Below are 22,469 nucleotides of genomic sequence, written 5' to 3' on the forward strand. Positions count from 1 at the left end.
CTTTTGAAGTATTTTTAAACCACATTTTAAAGGGGTAAAACTAAAGAATCATTAAAAAGTAAATAACAAAATGCTACCCGTGTTTCATAATGTCATAATGAGTCTGTAACTAGTCTGACTTGTTTATCTTTTGTTGTTGTCCATGTGTCACCAAACTGATTAATATCTGTTTTAACTGACATACTTATTTCTGTTAAACATAACCTTAACCTGTGACACTCCCTCGTTCCATCACATCCGGTTGTCTGATTTTGAAAAGATAAAGCTTAACTCTGAAACAAAAATTATAAAACTGTATAAAACGTTAACTGTCCAACACTGACCTTGAACACATCCTACGACCCCAGTCAGACCTAACACTGCCTTTGTGACACATAGCCTATTTGTCAGACAGAGAGCCAAAAGACATCAAACTTTGACACCCTGCCACGATCTCAACCCTTTACAAAAACTCAAGCTTCTATTAGAATTAAAATTGTCATTACGCTGACCCATTTTAGATTATTTTGGTCTTGTATGCCTTTAAAGAGGACAGTGGAAAGAGTCGGGCGAGGATAAGGGGATGACCTGAGGTGTATTTCCCAGGGTTGGACCCTAACCCAAGCCACGGGATACAGCACCTTTATGCAAGGCAAAATTGCTATGCTCTCCAGCTCTTAAACATACTAACTCATTTGTGGAAAAGGCCTCAGGGGGAGTCGACTGATACCTGTAAATACCTGTAAACTTTTGGCTCTAAACAGCTCAGAATGTGGCTGTAATTATAACAGTGTAAACCTCTGAGCCTATTCCATTAAGGACACTAGTGTCCAGCAAGGATAACAGAGTCAGAGATGGCGACACTATGAACATTTCTAAAATAGTGACTTCACAGAAGGGTCTGTCATGTAAATAATACATTTGTAATTTGGCAAAAAAAAATCTGTAATGAATAGAATAACCTTTAATGTATCACTGAGAAAGTCAAACATGAAACCCTTAATCAAAATAATCAAAGACAGAATTCTGTACACAATTTGTGCTTTACTGACAAAAAGAGATTGTACAGTTTCTACTGTTGATTGCAAGAGCAGTGCTGATCCATCACGTCACCACAGGACAACACCTCAGCCATTGTTCTACTACTGTATAACTGAACAGCACAGTGTCAATCTGTCAGCCTTCCCCCTATGTGTACTGTTTACAAACAAGACAGCAGAAAATAACAAGTGCAATGCAGTTATGACATTTCAACTGAAAGCATGTGACCGCAACATGAAGAAAAAAAAATCTGGGTGTTGGATTGATAGTCAAGAGTCATGAGTATGAAAATAAAAAGGAATAAAAACGTGAACTGCTCCTTTATGTCTTGGTTGTTGTTTTTTTTTTTCGGTGCTCCTTTGAACATTAGGCCACACAGAGCATGCAAAACCTTTCATGAACAGAGATACCAGTTCACCAGACTGTTCCCTGACAGACGGTTATAGTAATTCAAATGTTAAATAATGTCAAATTGTGCCACAATGACAACTTCAAATGATTGACAGAGACTTCACCGAAGTCATAAAACAAAGGGGGCCTGCCCAAAGATTTCTGCATGGCAAAATCTGGACAGAAGAAAAGGTACAGGACCACTAAGTCAAAAAAAAAGAATAAAAAAAGGCAGACAATATCTCCCATAGACTGTATAAGCAAATTCCCACCTTAACAATTCTACTTTGTCTCCATTTGAATGGCATTAGCATAGAAACTGACCCCCCACCTGAAAGGTAGAAGATAGACTTTTTTATGGTCCCAGTGGAAAATCTCACTAGGACAACACTAGGGTTGTCTCTGCAGAAAAATGCTGACCCTTCATCCTTCTTGACTTCATTTCCAGACATGATAAAAGGATATCAAATCCTTTAGATAAATTGAAATCAAATTTATAGGCTATTTATTTTTGCAAAGGTTGAAACTCAAATTTCAAAATTTTAGAGAAAAATGATTCTGATGTCTGATTTTTGATATACGAAACAATAAGGGAACATTTCTACTTTATCTATCCAAACTGTTTTCCCAAATTTTCAATGTTGTAATTGTACAGTTCTATGTTTTATGACCAGCCCCTTTATTCACAGCTTCCAGAAGGACTGAACAATATGTATGAACTTTCTCATTCTCTAACCTTTAAAAAAATATTCATAAACCAACAAGTGCTTTATAAGCAAATGATTGTTGTGTGATTCAAATCTTGGAAAACTGCTGGAGACAGAAACTAATTATTAAAGTCAAGGTAAATGATAAAAACAAAAAGCATTATAATATCACCATTGTTATATAAACTAATTTTCTATTCTTATAGTATTTGACATGTAAAGACCAAGAGGAAAAACATAACCAAGGCGTCAGTGGAACTTAAGGCTGAAATTTGAAGAAGAAAAAACACACCAATAGAGCATAAGTTATAAATTCCAAGAAGTTATTAATCTAGAAAAATATCAAATTAAAAATAAAACTTATAACAAATAAGAAAGACAGACAAACAGTTAAAATCTCCCTATGCAGACAAAAAAAAAAGGTCCTTAACGAACAAATTCTATTCCATAAAGCAGCCCTCGCTCTGAAGGTAGACCATAAAGCAAGAAAAGCATCAACCATGCTCCAAGCACAGCATCCCTACAAGACGACCTGCAAGTCAGTAAGGCCAGCTAGCTCTCCTCAGGTCTGGACATGTTTTTCTTCTGAATGTGGATCAAAAGATGTAGTCTCGGGTCATCTTGAGGGACGGCATGGCCTCGTTGACATTCTGGTCCAGGCGGTGATACTCCACAGTGTTTCGTGAACACAGCCCGTCCTTCCAGCGCCGGCTTTGAGCCAGGAGGAAGATCTATAAAGAAAGGGGGAAAAAAAGCGTTTAAGATATATGGAAATCAAATAATTGGATGTACAAGTGCTGATCAACTAAATGATTATAGTATTTCCTGCAGAAAAAATAAAATACTAAATAACTGATTCATTAGTTCAGCTGTAAATCCAGATTTACATGAAAGCAGCATAATATACATAACATAAATGCTTCCTCTGAAGATTGGTCAGAGGGGGAACATTTATCCCTGGAAAGAAAAAATGATGAATGCCGTTTTCCTCAGCAGAAAACTGATCAGGAACTGCACCATACACATCTTGGAACAAACTAGGGATGTTCCTAGGGGCTCATTTAGCGGGTTAACAATTCCAAATTGGTAATTTGTGGCTAACTTTAGCAGTGCTAGCCTTCTGTCCTGTTCTGTTTTGTGAGGTTGTGCCCTTAGGAAAGCTACTCCTGATGGTCAAATACATTCTCACCGTTTCTCTCCACTCCAATATCTATAGATTTATACTACCACAAACAAAGTAAACCAGTGTGTTTTAGGACAGTGTGATGGTTGCATATGGTTTAATTGTATCTGGTCCTTTAATTCAATTTAGTCAATGTTTCATTAAGCTCAAGAGCCCGAAACAAATTGTCAAGGCCAAAGTTATTCTCAGCCTCTGGATATCAAAATCAGGGGTGTGACGCTTAACATTTAAACATCTGATGAAAAGGGCTTTTAAACAGACAATCTTACAACCTGTACCAAAAAAAAAAAAAAAAAACAGAAAAACCTCAGATCTGTGATGTCAACTACATCCTGAGCTGTTACCCAACACTCACCTTCCTCTTGTTATGATAGGTGATGTAAACGATCGCCACCAAGAAAGCCAAGATGACCAGATGAAAGAAGAAGTGGGAGTCTGTATCCTCTGTGTTGTAGCCGTCAGATTCATTTAAGTGTGTTTCAAGAATCCCCTTTGGTGGCTGCAGGTTATTCTCATTCTGGTCCTTGAAGCTGATGTTATTTTCATACATGTTGTCTCCATCGTCTCCATCTCCGTAGTTACCGTCTTCATCATCGTCATCATCTGTGTAACTCCGTGGTCCATTATCGGTGGTCTCCAGCAGGTCTGGGTTAGGGTCCTGCATTGTGGGCTGATCCAGAGCATCAGAGAGTTTGGAGTGAAAGCCAGGTACATCCAGCTCATCTATCCCAAGTTCAGTTAGTTCAGGGGCTTTGGTGGAAGTGGCTGGAGCCGCTTGAGTTGAGGCTATTGTTTTACCAACAACTTCAGTTTCCGTTGCCTTGACTTTTGCTGAGTTTACGTTATCCTTTACTGGTGTTGTATTTTCATTGCTGGCATTGCTCATGGCTTTCTCCTGATCAGAATCAGACATTATGGTCATTGGATGCTGTCCCTGGCTCCCTTTAGATGTTTTTGATTGAATGGCTGTCGTCAATGTGATGTCAGCAGAAGCCTTTATTGTTGCTGTTGTTGTGGGGTCGTTGCCAGCAGGTGATACAGGGTTCTTGGAACCTGTCGAAATATCTGGAATCTTGGGAACCGCTGGAGTTTCTGAATTATTGAGACCTGTAGAGGGGGCTGGATCTTTGGGGGCTGGATCTTTGGGGGCTGTTGAAGTTTCTGGATTCTTGGGAACCGCTGGAGTTTCTGAATTATTGAGACCTGTAGAGGGGGCTGGATCTTCGGGGGTTGTTGAAGTTTCTGGATTCTTGGGACCCGTTGGAGTTTCTGAATTCTTGGGAACCGTTGGAGTTTCTGAATTCTTGGGACCTGTTGGAGTTTCTGAATTCTTGGGACCTGTTGGAGTTGCTGGATTCTGATCAGGGGTCGAAGGCTTTGGGTCGTCCTTGTTTATAGTTGTCAAAGAAAGAGTTTCAGGTGCACCATTCTCCTGATTAGTGTTTGCAGACACTGTAAGGTAAGAGGGAATAAAAGTGCAATAATTTATACATGGTTACAAAATAATATTGACAAAATTTTTTATTTAAAAACGCATCAAAAACACTGAGCCAACACAAGAAGTGGCAGAACATTCAAGTTCCTTCGTTTAAAGCTGATTACTTTTGGCCTGTACTCAGTGTAATCGTCTTTTGTGTGTTGTTTTTTAAGTTTATTGTCCTGTGTTTTTCAATAAAATTTTAAAAAAGCTGAATACTTTGTACTCATGTAATATGTATTATGTTTAACAACACTGTAAACAACAGCAGCTATAGCTGTAAAATTAGCTTGTCCTCCCACTAAGAGACTTAAATACCCTTGGGCAGGGCAGTCAACTCTCTTGCTGCCATAAGAGAGCTGCTAAGTGGAAACTCATGCTTAACACCAGCTTGTTTGTGTGTGAAACATGCATACACCCACAACTTGGCCTCATCGCACAACTACTGGTGACAAACAGTAACGACAAATAATGCTTTGGTGATTAATCAATGTTTCCATTTTCAGGAATTAATTCCGTAGATTACTGATAATGGACATCTCGTCAGCCTTTCATTAGTTTCAATTAGGCTGGCAGATCTTCTTACAAGAGGTTTGAATACTAATAGTTTTTTCAACTTTGTCCAGGAGTTTAAAAAAAAATTGCAGTAAAATTGAATTGAACAAAACTGATGTGATTTGTAATAATTTCCAAAGCCAGAGCTGATCCTGACTCATTTGGCCACCTCTCCTGAATCAATGACATCCTTCAACCAATAAGTGTCAACATTATTCTATCCTGTGGGAGGAGGAGGCGTTGCTTAGGCAGGGATGGATGGAGAACACCAGGGACTTGAGGCCCGAGGTAAGACGTCACAAAGAGAAGAAAGAGACTATTCATACACATAAGCCACAGCCTGCATAAATAATCACTGAACAGGAGATCTTTGTGGTAGCCACAGTTAAATGCTTAGCTGGGTGAAACTAAATTTAGTATATTCATCTTAGATTATTCTTGTTTTGATATTTAGTATGTTAATAATATTTCGCTTAACCCCAAATCTTGTCATATTCTAATCTTTAACTAATAGGCCATTGTTAATTTGTCACTGTTAGTGAGATTCACCCCATATCATATTTGTATGACCCCCCCATGCGTTTAAGTCGCAAACCAATTGAGCACATCTGATATTTAAATGTTTGTTTTACAGAATAATTATTCAGTCTATACAAGTCAATCAAATTCCTCCCTGTGTTTAAACACATTTATTTGTTTTCCTGCTTGAATCTAATAGCAGGTTACATTAAACAAAATGTTTGTGTAACCTTTAATACTTCAAAAGAAGATGACATTTCAACTGGGTTAATACTGCTATCAGATACTAATATGATTCTAGGCTACAAGGAGATGTTGCAGTAAATATCTCCATTACATAGATCTGCTTACAAGACAAATTGGACAAATGTTTATGGAAATAATTTTCAGAACAAATGCCCTTAAATAAGTTTCAGCTGCTGATGAATAATCAATGCATGTTTTTTTTTTTTAGCAGTGTCTGTGCATCTTTGTCTCAGTTGTACACAGAGATAATCAGATAGAGAAAGAAAGGTAAGAATGATGACTTGACATTCCTCTTGGGAAGGAAAAAGAAATCGTTGATCGTTTGCTCTTACTGACATTGTTCCCTTTTTTTCTAGATCCTTGCTTGTGTTGTACTTACTCTCTGATGTACGTCGCTTTGGATAAAAGCGTCTGCTAAGTGAATTGTGGAATTGTAGAAATAGGCCAGATGCTTTATTTTTTCCCCTCAAAAAGACAAAGACTAACACAATGTTGCAATCTGAGATGCACAAAGACGCAGTAACAAGATACATAGTCTTCATTTTTAAAAGAATAGAGAAAACAGGCTAAGAAACCAACACAGCTGACCCATTCACAACTGATTTAGTCAATACATAACGCTAAGTCAAAGTCCATTCATGCAAGACCGAGCCTGCCTATGGGGTCAATTTTACAGCCCTTTCCCTTGGTGGTTAACTTCAAAGGCTTTTTCTTTAGAGGGTATGGAAACTGGACTGACAGGGGTACATTAACAGAATAGATATATGACAAGGACACCTGAAACAATAACTTTTTCAGGCCTTCACAAGTCAAAAAAGCTGTGGAGTCGCCGCAGGGCTGCTGAAAGGAGACGCGTTCAAAGGACTGAACTTACTAGATGTCAAACCCAACACAGGTTTAATGTTAAGTTAGTTGCTTGGTTATCAAGCATTGAAGACTGGTTAGCCTTGTAGTTACAGCCTATAGTTAGATAGTGAGCCTAAGGTATGCTAGACATGGCGTCTAAACAGGTTATTTACGTTTATTTCGATACGCATAAATCTCAAAACACAACGGACGTCTCTCAATAACAAACCTTTGCGGGTGAACTCCTTCAGTGTTAGTTTGGAAATTGGTTCATATCCTATACCCTTAGATGGTTCAATAATGACTTAAGTTAGAAATTGTACTTTTCTGGGTCCCTCTCACCTGACATCCTGCTCGCTAGCATGACGTATTAGCCAACAAGATACAGCAGTGTTGTGTAGCTACCTGACTAGCTAACTACCCGTCCTGTGGTTAGTTAAATCAGAAATTCCTTTCAAATAATTCATAAAAGTGTAACATACCTGTCGTCAAATCTTTTATCGGAATTGACAGGCACTGCGAGGCAAATAGCTGGACGAAAATTAGCCAAGAAAGAGCACAAATATGCCTCCTGCTTCGACTCATCGTTCCGTGCGCCGCCATGTCGATGTGTGAGTAACTGAAGGGGCGTGGTCTACAGTTCACCACGAACACGTGAGTGTTTGTCATAGACTGGTGAGACTTATAGACTGGTGAGAGACTTATAGACTGGTGAGACTTATAGACTGGTGAGACTTATAGACTGGTGAGAGTCAAATAGACTGGTGAGACTTATAGACTGGTGAGAGTCAAATAGACTGGTGAGACTTATAGACTGGTGAGAGTCAAATAGACTGGTGAGAGTCATATAGACTGGTGAGAGTCATATAGACTGGTGAGAGTCAAATAGACTGGTGAGAGTCAAATAGACTGGTGAGACTTATAGACTGGTGAGAGTCAAATAGACTGGTGAGACTTATAGACTGGTGAGAGTCATATAGACTGGTGAGAGTCATATAGACTGGTGAGAGTCATATAGACTGGTGAGAGTCAAATAGACTGGTGAGACTTATAGACTGGTGAGACTTATAGACTGGTGAGAGTCAAATAGACTGGTGAGACTTATAGACTGGTGAGAGACTTATAGACTGGTGACACTTATAGACTGGTGAGAGTCATATAGACTGGTGAGAGTCAAATAGACTGGTGAGAGTCAAATAGACTGGTGAGACTTATAGACTGGTGAGAGACTTATAGACTGGTGACACTTATAGACTGGTGAGAGACTTATAGACTGGTGAGAGTCAAATAGACTGGTGAGACTTATAGACTGATGAGACTTATAGACTGGTGAGAGTCATATAGACTGGTGAGAGTCAAATAGACTGGTGAGACTTATAGACTGGTGAGAGTCAAATAGACTGGTGAGAGACTTATAGACTGGTCAGAGTAGAAAAAGATCTTTCTCTCCCCCCGCCCTCAAAAAATTGTAATGTTCTGCCTTAGTTCTGGCCATCTGTGTCCTTCATGTAAAAGACTCACTGTGCTATTAACAAATAAGTTAACCCCAATAGCCCAAATAGCACAGAAAAAAATATATCCACGAGTGAACCTTTAACTACTTCAGATATTACAGTTTACACTTTCAATGCCTTGTTTAATGAAAAGGTTAAAAATAAAAAGTTGTTCAGCTATGACGTTAATCACAGCTACAGATTGTAAGCCCATTAAGCATATGCAAACTTGTCACACCCATAAGCTTGTTTTTTCATCCATTTGCTGAGCGAAATTGTCAAGGTTGGCTGTTTGTATGTTATGTTAAGTCTATGATTTCTGAACACTCATTGGAAAAAGCAAGTCATGTACAGAGGTGACCTCAGCCTCCAGGAAGTTGTAATAACAAAATAAAGAGCAATACAATTAGAAACTGGTTCAAGATGTTCTTTATTTAATTCAGGGAATGGCAATACTGTCAGTAACACTAAGTACGATTCCCATAACCAGTTGTGGAAGACTACCACCTCTCCATTATATTCATTATATTCAGCGTCCTCCTTTAAAGAAGTCCTGTAACTCTCCTCCACTGTGTTTCACTGTGTGCATGATACATTTTTCTTTTATTGGCTCTAATCGACAGATCCTCACTTTCATAAGACTTCACACGTGGAATAAACTATGTAAGACTGTCAATAAAATAATGTTCTTTTTGCTTTATGTAACAAAAGACATGTTTTACACCAAATGCACAGACAAAGAACAAGTGAGACAAAAACACAGAAAGTATACACTGGGGTTTAGTGTCTTTTAGGGCTACTGGCAGCTGCTTACACCAGGGACAACTAACCCTCTCTGTTGAATAAGATAATATTAAGACAGACAGTAGAGCTCTCAAGTGAAGAGGTGTGGAAATAATGGTTGTCACCACTACTGCTTTAGAGCCAGGAGTGCTTAATGATGCAATGTAACAGCACCATCTAGTTGTATAACTACTCAACTGTATGCTGGATGTGTTGAGTCCTGTTTGCATTTTGAGCTAGTTTCTTTTTCCCTTGTCTCTGGGTTGGAACGCTGAGAAATTAAAGCATCATGTAGGAATGTAGTAAAACAACCAAGAGTGAGGCCAACATCTATGTACTCAAAAAGCTACCTTTCCCATGTGAGCTACATAATTCATGATAAAACATTCCATTGTGGTTTTGTTCTGAGCATTGGCTCTGTATTATGACAAAATAATGTTCCCTTTAAGTGGTCCTTTAAAAGTGGTAGATCATTGAAAGAACAATTTGACCTTTAAGCTGTCTTCTTTATCCAGCTGTAGCTGTTCTAGGGGGAACAAGGGTTTTGTGAGGGCTAGCTAATCAGTAAAGGATTTATTTATTTTTGGAAGGGGGGGGGGGGGGTGCATGTGTGCTGGGAGGAAAAGAAGCCTCATCCTCCTATGCCTGGAATTCCAAGCCGAGACCAAGCTTGTGGCCACCAGCGTTGATGTTCTTGCCATCGAGGAGAGCAGAGAGGGTAAGCTTGATGCCTGCAGAAACAGAGACATCTAGTGAAGACATGCACAGACTAAACCATTTTTACAAGCACCAACATTTAGATATTTTTTGCCAGTCCCATGAACAAATCTATGGAATATTTATTTTATAACACATAGTTTACTGAGCCACACTGATGTACGGAAAGTTTCCCACCTCCATCATGTCTGTTTTCTACCACTATTCAACATTAAAGTATATATTTCTTTAATTTGTCTTCTGCTGTTTGTCCTTGAAATCAAAGTCATATTGCACTTTATTACTGTTCTGTTTAGGGTTTAGCTCTAATCGAACTAAAGTTAGCAGAGGAATGCATCTTTAAGTAGTGCGATGCATTCTTTTTGATCACATACTTCAAAAACTGCAAGACAGCCCATCACAATAAACATGTACTCTGTACATGTGTAAAAAACACCTCAATTATAAAACGAAATATTCCCCGCACACATCTCAATCACTCTGCTCAGATCAGGCCTACATTCAGATTTTATCAATTGTTATAACATTACATTATCTGGTTCACAGTGTTCAATTAAAGAAATATTGTTGTCTCTGTAAACATGGTCAGTCTTTTGGTTCATTAAAGCACTTGATACTTCTTTTATATAACAAGTGCACTCACCTGGCTTAAGAGTCTGAGTGTAGCCCAGGCCCACAAGGCTGGAGTTGTTCACCTTGGCCTGTTGGAAACACATGAAGTTCAAACAGAGACAAAACGGCCTGCAGGCAAAACAACCATTCACTTATAGTGGCTCCTCTTCAACTGGGATTAAATGACTAATGTGACTGACTAAATGAGCCTGGTCCTTCTGCAGCAGACACACTCATATTCACCATTTTACCCGGGTGGACCCTGCTCTTACTCGTTTTCATGGACTTGCATCCATTTTTTTTTTCAAGTTGATCAGCATGGCAGGTCGTGTTGGGAAGATTGTGACTTAGATTTGAAAAGTGCTAGCTACTTTTGATGCATCAGTGTTTTTCTTTCATTAAACAGAATGTAGAGTCATTAATGATAATAAACTGCCTACAGCATGGTATCAAACAACTGCTTTCCCTGACCTCTGGACGATGGGATGAGTAGGTTACAACAATCCCTGAGGGGTATCAAAGAAGTCACACTGCCATTAGAAAACACCTGACTATACTACTACTGTTACCACTCCTATTTCTGCAAGTTGAACACTACTCACAGAGAAGGATGCGTCAGGGTCGATCTGATACTTCGCAGCGATGCCAAAGCGGGTGTTGCTGTTTCCAGCGGTCCATGCGAGGTTAACGGCTGTCTCCAGCTGGTCATTCACCTTCTGGTAGATGGAGCCACCAAACTCAGTTCCATCATTTCTGAGAAAAAAAACAAAACAGATTGGAATATAAATGTACTGCAATCGTAACTATATTCAAAGATGTATTCTCCTACATTATATGTGAAATGATCTTGTGTTTAGTAAACAAGTCCAACTCATACTCAGGATGTTGCGTGCCATTGATGCAAAGCCTTCATTAAACTTTGTCTGACCTCACACAAACACTTCAGCTGTAACTCAAACTGACAGACTCAGTGAGAGGTACAGCAGGAAAAAAAAAAAAGATGAGACACTGTGACCAGTTCTTTGCTCCCTCACATTCCCTTCCTGCCTGACACCACCACACTCTGCCTTTCACTGGAGGTCTGGCAACAACTCCCTTCACCTTATTTGTAATGTAGTAAATCCAATCACCTGGCTGTAAAAATAACTGCCAGGCACCTGGGGGCCGGGCAGACAGCCAAATGGGCAACAAGTTATTCAGCCAGACCAGGACAAGGAAACCGTTTGAAGACTTGTTTGATGAAGGTCACACGTCTGGACTTACTTAAAGATCGAACATTTACTCTGTAACATATTTCATAACATCATAGGAACCTTAACAGTCTTTAGGTTATGGTTGATGATGTTTGGACTAAAGCTTCAGGCTACCATTAGTATCTTGGTAGTTTACATTTACTCTGCAATCTACCTTAAACATCATTAGATTTACAAAACTGTGAGCACTGTATGAATGACAGTAACAATCTGCTTCTTGTAGTCTTACACATTCGTATGGAGCTGGAACTCGTCGGTCTTGTATCCAACAGCGAAGTTGCTCTGGGTGACCCTGTTCCTGCCAGCCTCAAAAGTCATCTGGTAGCCGGCCAGCCAGCCCTCGTAGCCCACCACTGCTGCTCCATGAATGGCTGTACCATTGATGTCGTAGTTCACGTCGCAGCCGAGGTTGATGTGGTCACACTTGTAGCCCGTCTTGATCTTTCCACTCTTCTTGCTGTCAGGATTTTGGGAGGGGACAGTATGTTGTTAATCAAATGTCAGGTTCCCCAAGAGCTAAAACATCCCACTGTTGTGAAAACAATAAATAAAGTTGAAAAAGTGCACTTTTTATCAGGATTTCAGCAAAAAGTATATTGGGGGGGGGGGGGGGGGGTGTCTTGTTTCTGAACACTGATGATGTTAGGCACAGATTAGAGGTTTACAGATCCAAGTAACACAATAATGTTCATAGTATCCTTCACTTTTAATTCATTTAGGATTTATCCCTGAAATCTGAGTTCAGCCAAATGTTAGTGCTCCGTGCATTCTGCCTTTTATCCACGTTTAAGAGCAGGGTGCCTCGGTGACTTCGTTGGTGACCTTAGCGGAGCGGGTCAGCAAACCTGGCTAGCCAACATAAGCTAATTGGCAGTTGAGCATCTCCTCTAGTTCACTGATGTGTTAATTTAATCAGACCTATGTTACCTACCTGTATTTCAGCTAAATAAGTAGCTTACACGTCTGCTTGTTTAATTCAATGATCAATTGTTCTGTCCAAATAGAGAGCTGCAGTCAAATGAGGCTATTGGACAGTTTCAAGAAAAATGCTTTCGAAGAAAAGGCTGATTTTGCCTGATGAAGATGGATAAGGTCCCTTCTTATAATTAAATGTTTATACCTATTAGTTGTAGATCAAAAGGGTGTTTAGGACATATTTAACCATTCCTTTTTCCTTTTATATACTTAAATAATCCCTGAGAGAAATTTTGGTGTACACTCTGCCATTGAGAGACATGCTCCTCCCACACAGAGGCCTGAAATACACACACATGCACAAACAGGACATGTGGACATGCATTAGTGGAGAGATGTCAGGGTGAGGCTGCTACACACTTCCAGAGCTGTTGGGGCTTCGGTAAATTACTTAATGAGACCTCGGCAGTTCTCAGGAAGTGCCCTGGCATCTCTCCAGCTACCAGACCAACTTCTCATTTAGCTGCTCTTACCCAGTGTTTGGTGAGAAGGAGGAATCAAACGTCAGCTTCAGCCCCTTAGCCAACTGTGGAATAGTTAAGAAGATATTGCAAACAAAATCAACAATCGTGTACATATTATGAAACTACAAAGTCACAAGGAATAATTGAGCCAGTACTTGAGTGACTTCAGAGAAAACAATATATTTTTCCTGCCAATAGCAACCTCAAACATATTTATATCACTTTTTAGGATTTCTTGTCAGCCGAGCAATGTCTAATACCTGGTCTTCAAGGGTGATCTCCGTTCCCAGGGTGTTGTCTGTGTTCCACTTCTCTGTGAAGGTCAGTCCGTGCTCTGCCCACTTGTATTTGGTCTCCAGGGAACCTGCGACTTTGCTGGTCTCAGTGTTGGCAGAGCCTGTGCTGGTGAACTCCTGAAGAGTTTGGGGAACAACAGGTTCACTAGCAATCATCTTCCAATCAACATAGACGCATAAAGTATATCATTTTTATGAGACATTGATAGAACATTTGGACAGATTTCTGAGATTTATTTATTAAAAGAAAGCCAAAAATGTAATAACTACATTTTTGTGTACTTCTAAAGGAAGCGCACATCAAACGTGATTATTTGGACACAAGGTCTTATTTGAGTAAATCTAAAACAATTATATATATGAGTCAAGAGATGGACGTTAAAGTGTCCTGGAGCAGCTATGATAAACTGATTATGACTGACAAAGACTTACCAGTCCATTCTCAGACTTTGTTTTCAAGTCCAGCTTGATGAGCCCAAAGCCTGAAACATAAAAAGGATCAAAATCATGTGAAGATGTAACTTTACATCTAATAATAACCCACATGAAACATTAAATCATTCTTAGAACACAAGTATTGGCTAGCTCTAAAAAAAAAGTAAAGACTATTTAAACACCAAAGCTGTTATACTACCATACATTAGTCTACTCTTTCCCCATAATTATATCCATACACCTTAAAAAAAAATCAATTTAGATACTCCAGAACACAGTAAATCAATAAATGGATTAATATTGGTGAACAATTAGCCTCCAGACTACAATTAAAGTGTTCCCTATCCCACTGACAGAACCTGTGCATTGATTGGTTGCAGGTTCATTAGAGCAGTCAGATATGAAACATAGATACAAGGTTTGTTTTGCAGATTCAGATTTTTAAACCATTATAGTTGTTAATTGATTCCCCCAACCAAACTTCAGAGAATGAGCTACAGATGGTAATGTTCATGTGCTTCTTAGCTTAGCTTAGCTTAGCACTACTCTATTGTCAAACCTACCCCTTCAGTAAACCTTATACTCATCAACCAATTGCTGTATATCTTTATCTGAAGCAGCACTTCCTTCTCTATCAATAGATCCTCAGCTTTGGGACAAATCTCAGGTTTGACGCTTTTCCCTGCAGGTAATGTTCAATATGTGACATAGCTTTTACTCAATTCAAGCCACTGTCAGGCTAGTGAGGATTTATCCTTAATGGAAATGTGACTCGCTCTGCTGCGGCAAAGACAATTCCCTTGATAAAAAGAAGACATCACTCCGTAACCTTTAGAGCACAGCTGTGTGTATAGTACACACAAAGCACACCCCAATGACACCTACTAAAAGTGCAGATTCTGTAATTCTCCTTAGCTGCTTATACATTGCCAGTTAATACCAGGATATTTACACTCATGTTACACCTCATCTGCAATGTAAAACACACGAGTCAATAATGGCGTGGCAAAGTCGTTCAGCCCCTCGACCAGCATCAGAGGTCGTTACAGAGGCGTATCAGGAGAAGACTGTGACAGTTAACGCTGGATCTGCATGTCTGATAGTGTGTGTAAGTGAAGCTCCCGCTGCTTTTCACTCATCGTGCCTCTTGAGATTCCACAACGCTGTTAACAAAATGTAAAATCCCACACTGAGACACCAATATCATGTCGTTTGGATGCGTTGTTGTAGAAGAATGAAGGCAAAGTGATGGTGGAGCTTTGTTACGGTGCTGTTGTGGATTTGTAAAAAAAAAAAAAAAAAAAAAAAAAAACTGAACAAGAAGGTTGCTAGTGGTAATCTATGAAAACAAAGAAGTTTGGTTTATGATTTTCTTTTATCCGACATTTTAGCAAACACTGCATTGGATACAGAGGCTGGGTTTGTAGAATCACTGTAGACTGAAGCTTGACATTTTGTAAGAGCTCTCTTTTTATAACTTCATAGCACAACAAGGTTTGTCACTCTATACTTCTTGAGTTTAAGGTGAAAAACAATCTCATATTCATTTTACAAAAATGTGAAAATAAATGATCATATAAAGAGAGGTGACTTAATAAAACTAGTTTTAGGTTAAGAAAGCAATCATACTAATTAAATAGCAGGAGCACATTTAGATGACCACACACAGCGCTGTTACACTTCTGTTACGCCTCTGTTACTACCTGAACTTTGTGCGTCTGTGACATTTACCGATACGTCTGATGTATGAGACGCACTTTTGTGACCTTTTTTTTTTTTTTTTTATATAGAAAGTTTGCTACACACTATATACCGGTGCGACCAATACACTAATGTGTAGTGAAGCCCTCACCATGACACAGTAGACGCGAAATGACGCAATTGAAAATTTGCCCCCCATTCATTGTGTATTGTAAGCTGTGCTGGGAAACAAAGTGACGCTTTGTTTCCCAGCACAGGTCAACAGCGAAGGTGGGCAGCAGGACTTTAGGGAAGAGAGTCTACTCTGTACATCACAACTGTCCCTGTAGGCTGAGTACTCAACTAGCGTACTGTAGCAAGTAGGAGTGCAAACTCCACAAAGCGAAAACAAATGGTTCTGAAAGAGCTACACAGACAAAGCTGCACAGAAAGTGCACGTTGTAGACTTCACAATAGAAATCGTTACGCAGGACTTCAGATCAAACCTTCTTTTCTGTCTGGGAGACATCCAAGATCAGACTGTCTTATAAACCAGTGAGACTTATATGCCGGATTTTAGGGTATTTAATAGTGAGAGGTAACAGGGGTGTCACTGTCCTGCCTTGAACAGCCATTGTTAAAGGTGCTTAAAGGTTAAAACTTACACTGCTCCAAATTGCATTAAACACATTGTGACTGAGTTTTTAACAAAGCATGACGGCCAAATGTAATCACTCTAAACGTTTACTGTAGTATGGGGCTGCATATGTTGATCTAATGAGTGAGTGTGAATGGCTGCTTCTTGCTTACCGTATCCCTTGGTAAAAACATCCTTGGCAGACTTTCCAAGGTCAACGTAGGTGGGAGGTACAGCCATTATCTGCACAGAGAAAGATGAGGTTCAAGACTGTGACTAAGAACAAGACAGGAGACAAAAAAAAATAAGACACTCTCTCTGCTAAACAACAGCCCTAGTGACTCTTCTGTTTCACAGATGTGTCAGCCACACACAACATTGAAGGCACAGTGAGCACACTGCATCAGGAGAGCACACTGACAGATCAGATGTGATGTGTTCGGTGAGAACTCAGAGGTGCTGAGAGAGGGAGGCAGCAGACACTGGAGGTCAGTGACACTGATGGAGAGGAAAGGTAGAAATCTCATGAAGTTACTATCTTACATGAGCAACACAAAGGTACACTGCGATGCTAACGCATACACATTCGGGAAAACATGTCAGCTTGTCACATTTTTTTGCATTAGGCTTTGACCTTCAGTTTGGGATTTTGAACTTCAAGCTTTGTCAATAGTTTTTCATTATTGATTATTTTTCAAAAGGCTTATTTAATTTCAAACAATTGTTCAGTTCAGAAAAAAACTAAGATCTTTTTTTCCCCACATAGTAACTTTCTTAACTCAAATGGGACGTTGCAGAGTGGGAGAAGAAGCTAAGTTCAGACAAAACAATGATGGCCACAGACTGAAGCACAAAGCAGATGTTTGCTAACCCTCTATGTGTATGAGTGAACTTCTTTGTCCCTTCTATCCATGAGCAGCCTGTTGTGCAAGACATATCTAGTTCCTCATTAGGATATGTAAACACAGATTCCGTTTTTCTCAAAAGCACAATAGTTGTGAAGTAACAGCTGTTGCACAATCATATCGATAACATAAACCTGTATATTGACAGTAGAAAGACCAGGAATGTGAACAGGTGAATTGCAATTTTAGGGCATACAACAGAAGGGAACAAGGCTTTCACTATCAGTAATATAAAACTAAAATCCAAGCATATTTTACACTAGTGTAATACTAGTTCAAAATCCATGTCTCATTCCTGCCTTTAAGCCTGTTCAACCAGGTCTGTTGGCAACCCCACCTTTTTTCAACAACCCCACCTATATTTATGACTTATCATACACATCTACTGAAGTGTACCTCTTTGCATATTGGGGCCCCATTTGTTTTTTTTCTGCATCAGGCCCCTGTTCCTTAATTTTCAGCACCCAAAAATGGGGTTAACATCAGCTCCAAGTCCAACACAAATCATGAGAACATGTTCATGGCATATGTCTACACTTCTCTACAGATCCCTCAGAACCAGTCAATGTGGGAGAACTGATCTGTATTCACAGGGAAGCAAATGTCTAATGTCACACATCTTTCTACAGAGCCTGTGAAGACATACACAAATCGTATGTCCACTAAGCCATTCACCCTGTGCTCACACTCACACACACACACGCACACACACGCACGCACACACACGCACGCACACACACACACACACACACAGGCTGCCAAAACACCCCACTGCGCCTGAGTAGCTTTATGGCTTTCGCACATGGCAAGAAGAGGACTTAGGGCTTGTAACACATTCGACAGATTATAACATTATTGAGAAAGAGGCGACTTTTGAAGCTTGATATTTGAAGTTAAAGAAATATATCTTTGCGTGGTCATAAAGCAAATTATTATCCGAAGAGAGAATGCACCAAACTCGAACCATGATGAAAAATCTACTTATTGACTTTGAAGCTCAGTTTTGGATATTTACCAACCTTGTGCACATTTATGATCAAATTATTTTACCTACAACTTCTCTTAAAACAAATGAAAAGGTCTTCCTGCACAGAGACTAGAGCAGTGGCTACTTGACTCAGAGGCTTATGAGGGCAGTGAAGGCATCATCTCCATTCCCTCGCCTGCTAACAGATTAGCATCATCAAGGTGGGATGCGGACAGCGTCCTCCTGTGAGGACAGAATGTCAAGCAGGAGGTCGCATGATGTCCAGAGTTCAAAAGCCATTAGCTAGGTAAGCTTCTTTACTAACTAGCTGACTAGCTGCTGACCACTAGCCCATGCCCTGTCAAATGACCGCAAGACATTAGCTAGCAGTCGTCCGAGCAGTAGGCCTAGCATCTCTGCAGCACGTCGAGCTACATCCTACTCAGGTTAAAAATGACCTGATGAGACAAACAGCAGCGGGACCCGGAGGTCAGAGTCAGTCGACTAATAAGTGATAAAGACAACAGAAGTGCAGTACAGATACAGATTTAGTGATGGATACATAACGTACCTCTCTGTGTTCCAGTCCTGACCGAGAAGGGGCTTGTCAACTGCACAAAGGGAGGAGAGAAGAGGGAGGTGGCGCGGCGTCACGTACGCTACCAAACGAGTCACGCAAAGCAGCAGCAGGCTTCCGTCGTCAACGTCAAAGATACAACACTTTATCAAAGAGCAAGATCATTCACTCCCTGTTGGTTTGCACATTAAACGAACGTGTCCTAAGTTGAGGTATGTTTGTACAACACAGCATTAGTTAGCATTAGTTAGTAAAAAAAAAAAAAAAAAGACTGTCAGTGACGGGGTTGACAATTTCTATAGATACTTTTGAATGCTTGTAATTGCTTAGACACATTTTTTTTCCACATTGTCCACACTAAAGTGATATGTTTCACTGTTAGGATGAGACTTTTAGTCAGAAAACACTACTTACACATCAATCAATCATCAATCAATCTTTAGCCCATATAGTGCCAATTCATAACAAATTTAATCTCAAGAATCTTTAAAAAAAAGAGAAAGTCTAGACCAGGGGTGGGCAACATGCAGCCCCCCATCAACCCTCAACGTGGCCCTCAGGTCAATTTTTACACATCAATTAATCGGGAACATGAAGAAAACATGACTAAATCTGCCATGAAATCATGAAAACCAGAAGTAGGTCCATAATAATATTTGATCACTGGTATATGTTGAGTTAAATTGGAGGCAAAAGTGACTGTAATCGTTTTTGTATACTACAATTTGGCCCTCTGGCAGTGAGAATTAAATTAATGTGGCCCTTGCTGTGACCAAAGTTGCCCATCCCTGGTCTAGACCTTACTCTTTATTATATTATACATGTACAGGACAAAATCAGCAAAGAGATAGGACAGGTGCAGACGGTGTTACCCAAATTCCAAACAAAACAAATAAATACTAATCATACAAACCTACATTTACCTAAACAAATAACTAACTAAAGAAAATATCATCAAAAATATATTCGAAAACGTGTGGAATAAACAAACAACAACACCCAATATAAGTAAACTAAATAGGCCTAACAAACTAAATTCTATCAACAAATAAATAGCTCCTACACTTTATTTTGGATACTTTTGAATATGATACCTAAAAGACTTCCGTACACTAACTGAAGTAAAGTATTGAATGGGGGAAATTTAATTATTACACCGAATTTTGACATGGTGCTACTGAAGTATGAACAGCCTCCACCCTTCAGTATTTAACGTTACCATTGAGATTTGATTAGAGAAAAAAAGTAAAAACGTACCTTTGAAACATTTGGCGAGTTTTGATATAGCCTAGGCCTATAGCCATGTTACATTAAAATTAAAATAAAATACAAAAAAGAAAGCTACGTACAGGCCTACACACAAAAAAATATAGTAAAACATAGATTCAAGAACGAAATTAATAAATATTTATTGAAAAGAGATAGGATAGTTTCCCCCCTCAGCTTCATCATCGTTACAAGTTCATACACCCGAAAACGGAAATAGCACGAGCTGAAACATCTCATATTGCGGCACTCTTCTCTGTATAAGTTGTGTATTACCTTGACGCATGCGTAGTTTACCCAGGGTCGCACGCAACTCCCAACAGCATCGCTGAAAAGCGTTAAGAGCTGGCTGTAGATCAGCTCTCTGCACATTCAACTCACAAATTAATATCGTGCTGTTTATACAAACTGTTCTGCTGACAGCGGGGGCCTCTAACCAGATGTAATGTTACATCACATCTGTAATGTTACATCACATCTGTCCAGGACAGAAGGACAGGATGAGAGGACTCAGCGCTTACTGTTGACCTCAGCTGTTATTCGATGGTTAAAATTCTCAACCTTTGACTACAGAACTGTTTCTCCCTGCCTTTGTAATGTGGTATACAATCACTCCTAGGGAAGCTATTTGATGTAAACGTTGCTTGTATATTAGGCTATCGATTACTTGCAAAACTGCCCTATTATTCAGTATTAAACACTTTTCATAAAATATGCAGATAGTTAACATTTTGATTCAGTAAAAATAAAACAATTTGGATATTGAGCCAAATTATTGAAATTGTATTAAAGCTCTGTACACAGAGGGTTGAGCTAATCATGTCTTCTTTACTCCTCTACAGCCTATACAATAGCAGCCAATAGTTTTAACTCCACTGACCAAAATTACTGAGATCATTCAGCGGCATATAAAGTTCTTTTACAGATAATACTTATTTGGTGACACTTGTTTTCTGAAAAATTTTGATTTTGTTTAGGACCGTTTTAAATAATCTGAATCAAATATTGGTCCAACATTTAAATGCTAAATTATTTAAAGAGAAAACAAAGAAATGTTTGTTCTCAAATTGACCAGAACCCAGTATTTCAATCAGAATGACATTTACAGTGTTATTTCATAGCCTTGTACGTTCAGTTTTTACCATTTACTACATTTTAATATCAGATCAATCAGGCAGATAAGAGAGGAGTACATTCACTAAGATAGCACCTTTGTCTTCCCTTGCTTTCCTGGTTGTGAATGCAGATTTTGGCTGTGAAATGTTGTTTTTCAGTTTTGTTCTATGCAGGATTTCTCAGAAACGTAGCAGTGTGGTTAAGTGGAGGAAACATTTCCAAACCCTTAAAGGTGCTTCCTTTGCTGCCAACACAGCTGGCAACCAAAAGCAAACAGTGAGAATAATACTGTCTCTGTTTTGATATTTCTCTTTCCATTGTTTTGCATATGCTACTTTCACTCTGATAATTTTTTTTAACTTATAACTTAAGACCTCTATTTATTTACCAGAATCAAAAATGTCTCAAATAATGTGGATTCCACTGATGAAAAAAACTTTCTCTGCCTGATACAAGTGAGCTCATTGAAATCCCCTGATGCCAGTGAAGGATGAGCTGTTCTGGAAAGCTCATGTTATAAATCTACTTGTGGCTGATAAAACCCCCATAGAAACATCCTCTCTAAATAACGGAGACAAAGAAACATACATTAGATCCTGCTGCACTGAGCTTCTTCCTTCTTGAGACGTGAAGTACTGAAGAGGTTGTGATCACTTGTATCCTCTAGAGGTCAGTGTTGGTAGTCTGAAGGAAGTTATTATTGTCAGTGCATTGGGTTGTTCAGAAAACGTAGCACTGTAGCTTAGAAGCCGTCTTCAACCCTGGTCTGTAAAATAATAACTCAGTCCGTCATCCACAATGTAGTTTTAATAAATCTTTTGACAAAAGTTTTTTTTCGAATCGAATTTTGGGTTACAATAACAGCTTTTTTTTTCAGATTGCCAATCAAGTTTTAATGATATTCTATTTAGTATTTTATGCTGAACATAACAAATGTTTTATCATTTAGTACATCAAATTGTTATATATATATATTAATCCATGTTTGTGTGGCTGTGCGTGTCTAAGTGTAGGTGAGGAGTGTGTTGGTTTTGTGATGAATGTTTTAATTATGTGACTTAAATAGTTGTTGTATGGTTTTACTGTGATGTGTGGTCGGTGTTATGGTTACATCGCTGTACATTGTTGTTGGTTGTGCTGGGATGTTATGTGTATTATTGTATTGTCATTTTGAAAAATAATGTTGACCCCAGGAAGAATAGCTGCTGCTATGTAAAAAGCTAATGGGGATCTAAATAAAAAACAAACAAACAAACAAATTGGAAGATGCATAGTTGTAGTGGGCGGAGACAAAATGTGTCACTAAATTCACAGACCATTACAATAATCAGTTTAATTTGACTTTAATTC

The 22,469-nt window shown here is 39.1% G+C and overlaps 2 protein-coding genes across 4 annotated transcripts; both read right to left on the reverse strand.

The window, feature by feature from the left end:
- Nucleotides 1–928: 928 nt before the first annotated feature.
- Nucleotides 929–7,580, reverse strand: c14h5orf15 (chromosome 14 C5orf15 homolog). 3 transcript variants are annotated; one of them, XM_061055394.1, is made up of 4 exons: nt 7,426–7,580; nt 4,612–4,752; nt 3,656–4,434; nt 929–2,848 (listed from the first exon to the last, which is right to left on the reverse strand). In XM_061055394.1, exons 1-4 carry the CDS (start codon nt 7,544–7,546, stop codon nt 2,714–2,716), a joined length of 1,176 nt encoding a protein of 391 aa, XP_060911377.1. In that variant the 5' UTR covers nt 7,547–7,580; the 3' UTR covers nt 929–2,713. The 3 variants fall into 3 exon arrangements, with proteins under 3 accessions (XP_060911377.1, XP_060911376.1, XP_060911375.1); XM_061055393.1 differs by having other exon boundaries at nt 4,558–4,752; XM_061055392.1 differs by having other exon boundaries at nt 3,656–4,407; nt 4,504–4,752.
- Nucleotides 7,581–8,849: 1,269 nt separating this feature from the next.
- Nucleotides 8,850–18,870, reverse strand: vdac1 (voltage-dependent anion channel 1). The gene is made up of 9 exons (XM_061055367.1): nt 18,732–18,870; nt 16,462–16,531; nt 13,969–14,018; nt 13,501–13,653; nt 13,250–13,302; nt 12,031–12,258; nt 11,151–11,301; nt 10,580–10,637; nt 8,850–9,950 (listed from the first exon to the last, which is right to left on the reverse strand). The coding sequence occupies exons 2-9, from the start codon at nt 16,526–16,528 to the stop codon at nt 9,859–9,861; spliced, it is 852 nt and encodes a 283-aa protein (XP_060911350.1). The 5' UTR covers nt 16,529–16,531; nt 18,732–18,870; the 3' UTR covers nt 8,850–9,858.
- Between the last annotated feature and the right edge of the window lie 3,599 nt (nt 18,871–22,469).

The sequence above is a fragment of the Labrus mixtus genome, chromosome 14 (genome assembly GCF_963584025.1).
Source record: "Labrus mixtus chromosome 14, fLabMix1.1, whole genome shotgun sequence".
NCBI lineage: Eukaryota > Metazoa > Chordata > Actinopteri > Labriformes > Labridae > Labrus > Labrus mixtus.

What these genes read in the sequence shown, in the direction of transcription:
- vdac1 (XM_061055367.1), bottom strand. Translation starts at nt 16,528, where the DNA reads ATGGCTGTACCTCCCACCTACGTTGACCTTGGAAAGTCTGCCAAGGAT. An exon ending in AGATCACCCTTGAAGACCAG is followed by an intron (nt 13,303 to 13,500) that starts GTATTAGACATT and finishes ACTATTCCACAG; the next exon opens with TTGGCTAAGGGGCTGAAGCT. An exon ending in TCCTTCTCACCAAACACTGG is followed by an intron (nt 12,259 to 13,249) that starts GTAAGAGCAGCT and finishes AAATCCTGACAG; the next exon opens with CAAGAAGAGTGGAAAGATCA.
- c14h5orf15 (XM_061055392.1), bottom strand. Translation starts at nt 7,546, where the DNA reads ATGGCGGCGCACGGAACGATGAGTCGAAGCAGGAGGCATATTTGTGCT. An exon ending in GATAAAAGATTTGACGACAG is followed by an intron (nt 4,753 to 7,425) that starts GTATGTTACACT and finishes CTTACCTTACAG; the next exon opens with TGTCTGCAAACACTAATCAG. An exon ending in AGATCCAGCCCCCTCTACAG is followed by an intron (nt 4,408 to 4,503) that starts GTCTCAATAATT and finishes CCCCCTCTACAG; the next exon opens with GTCTCAATAATTCAGAAACT.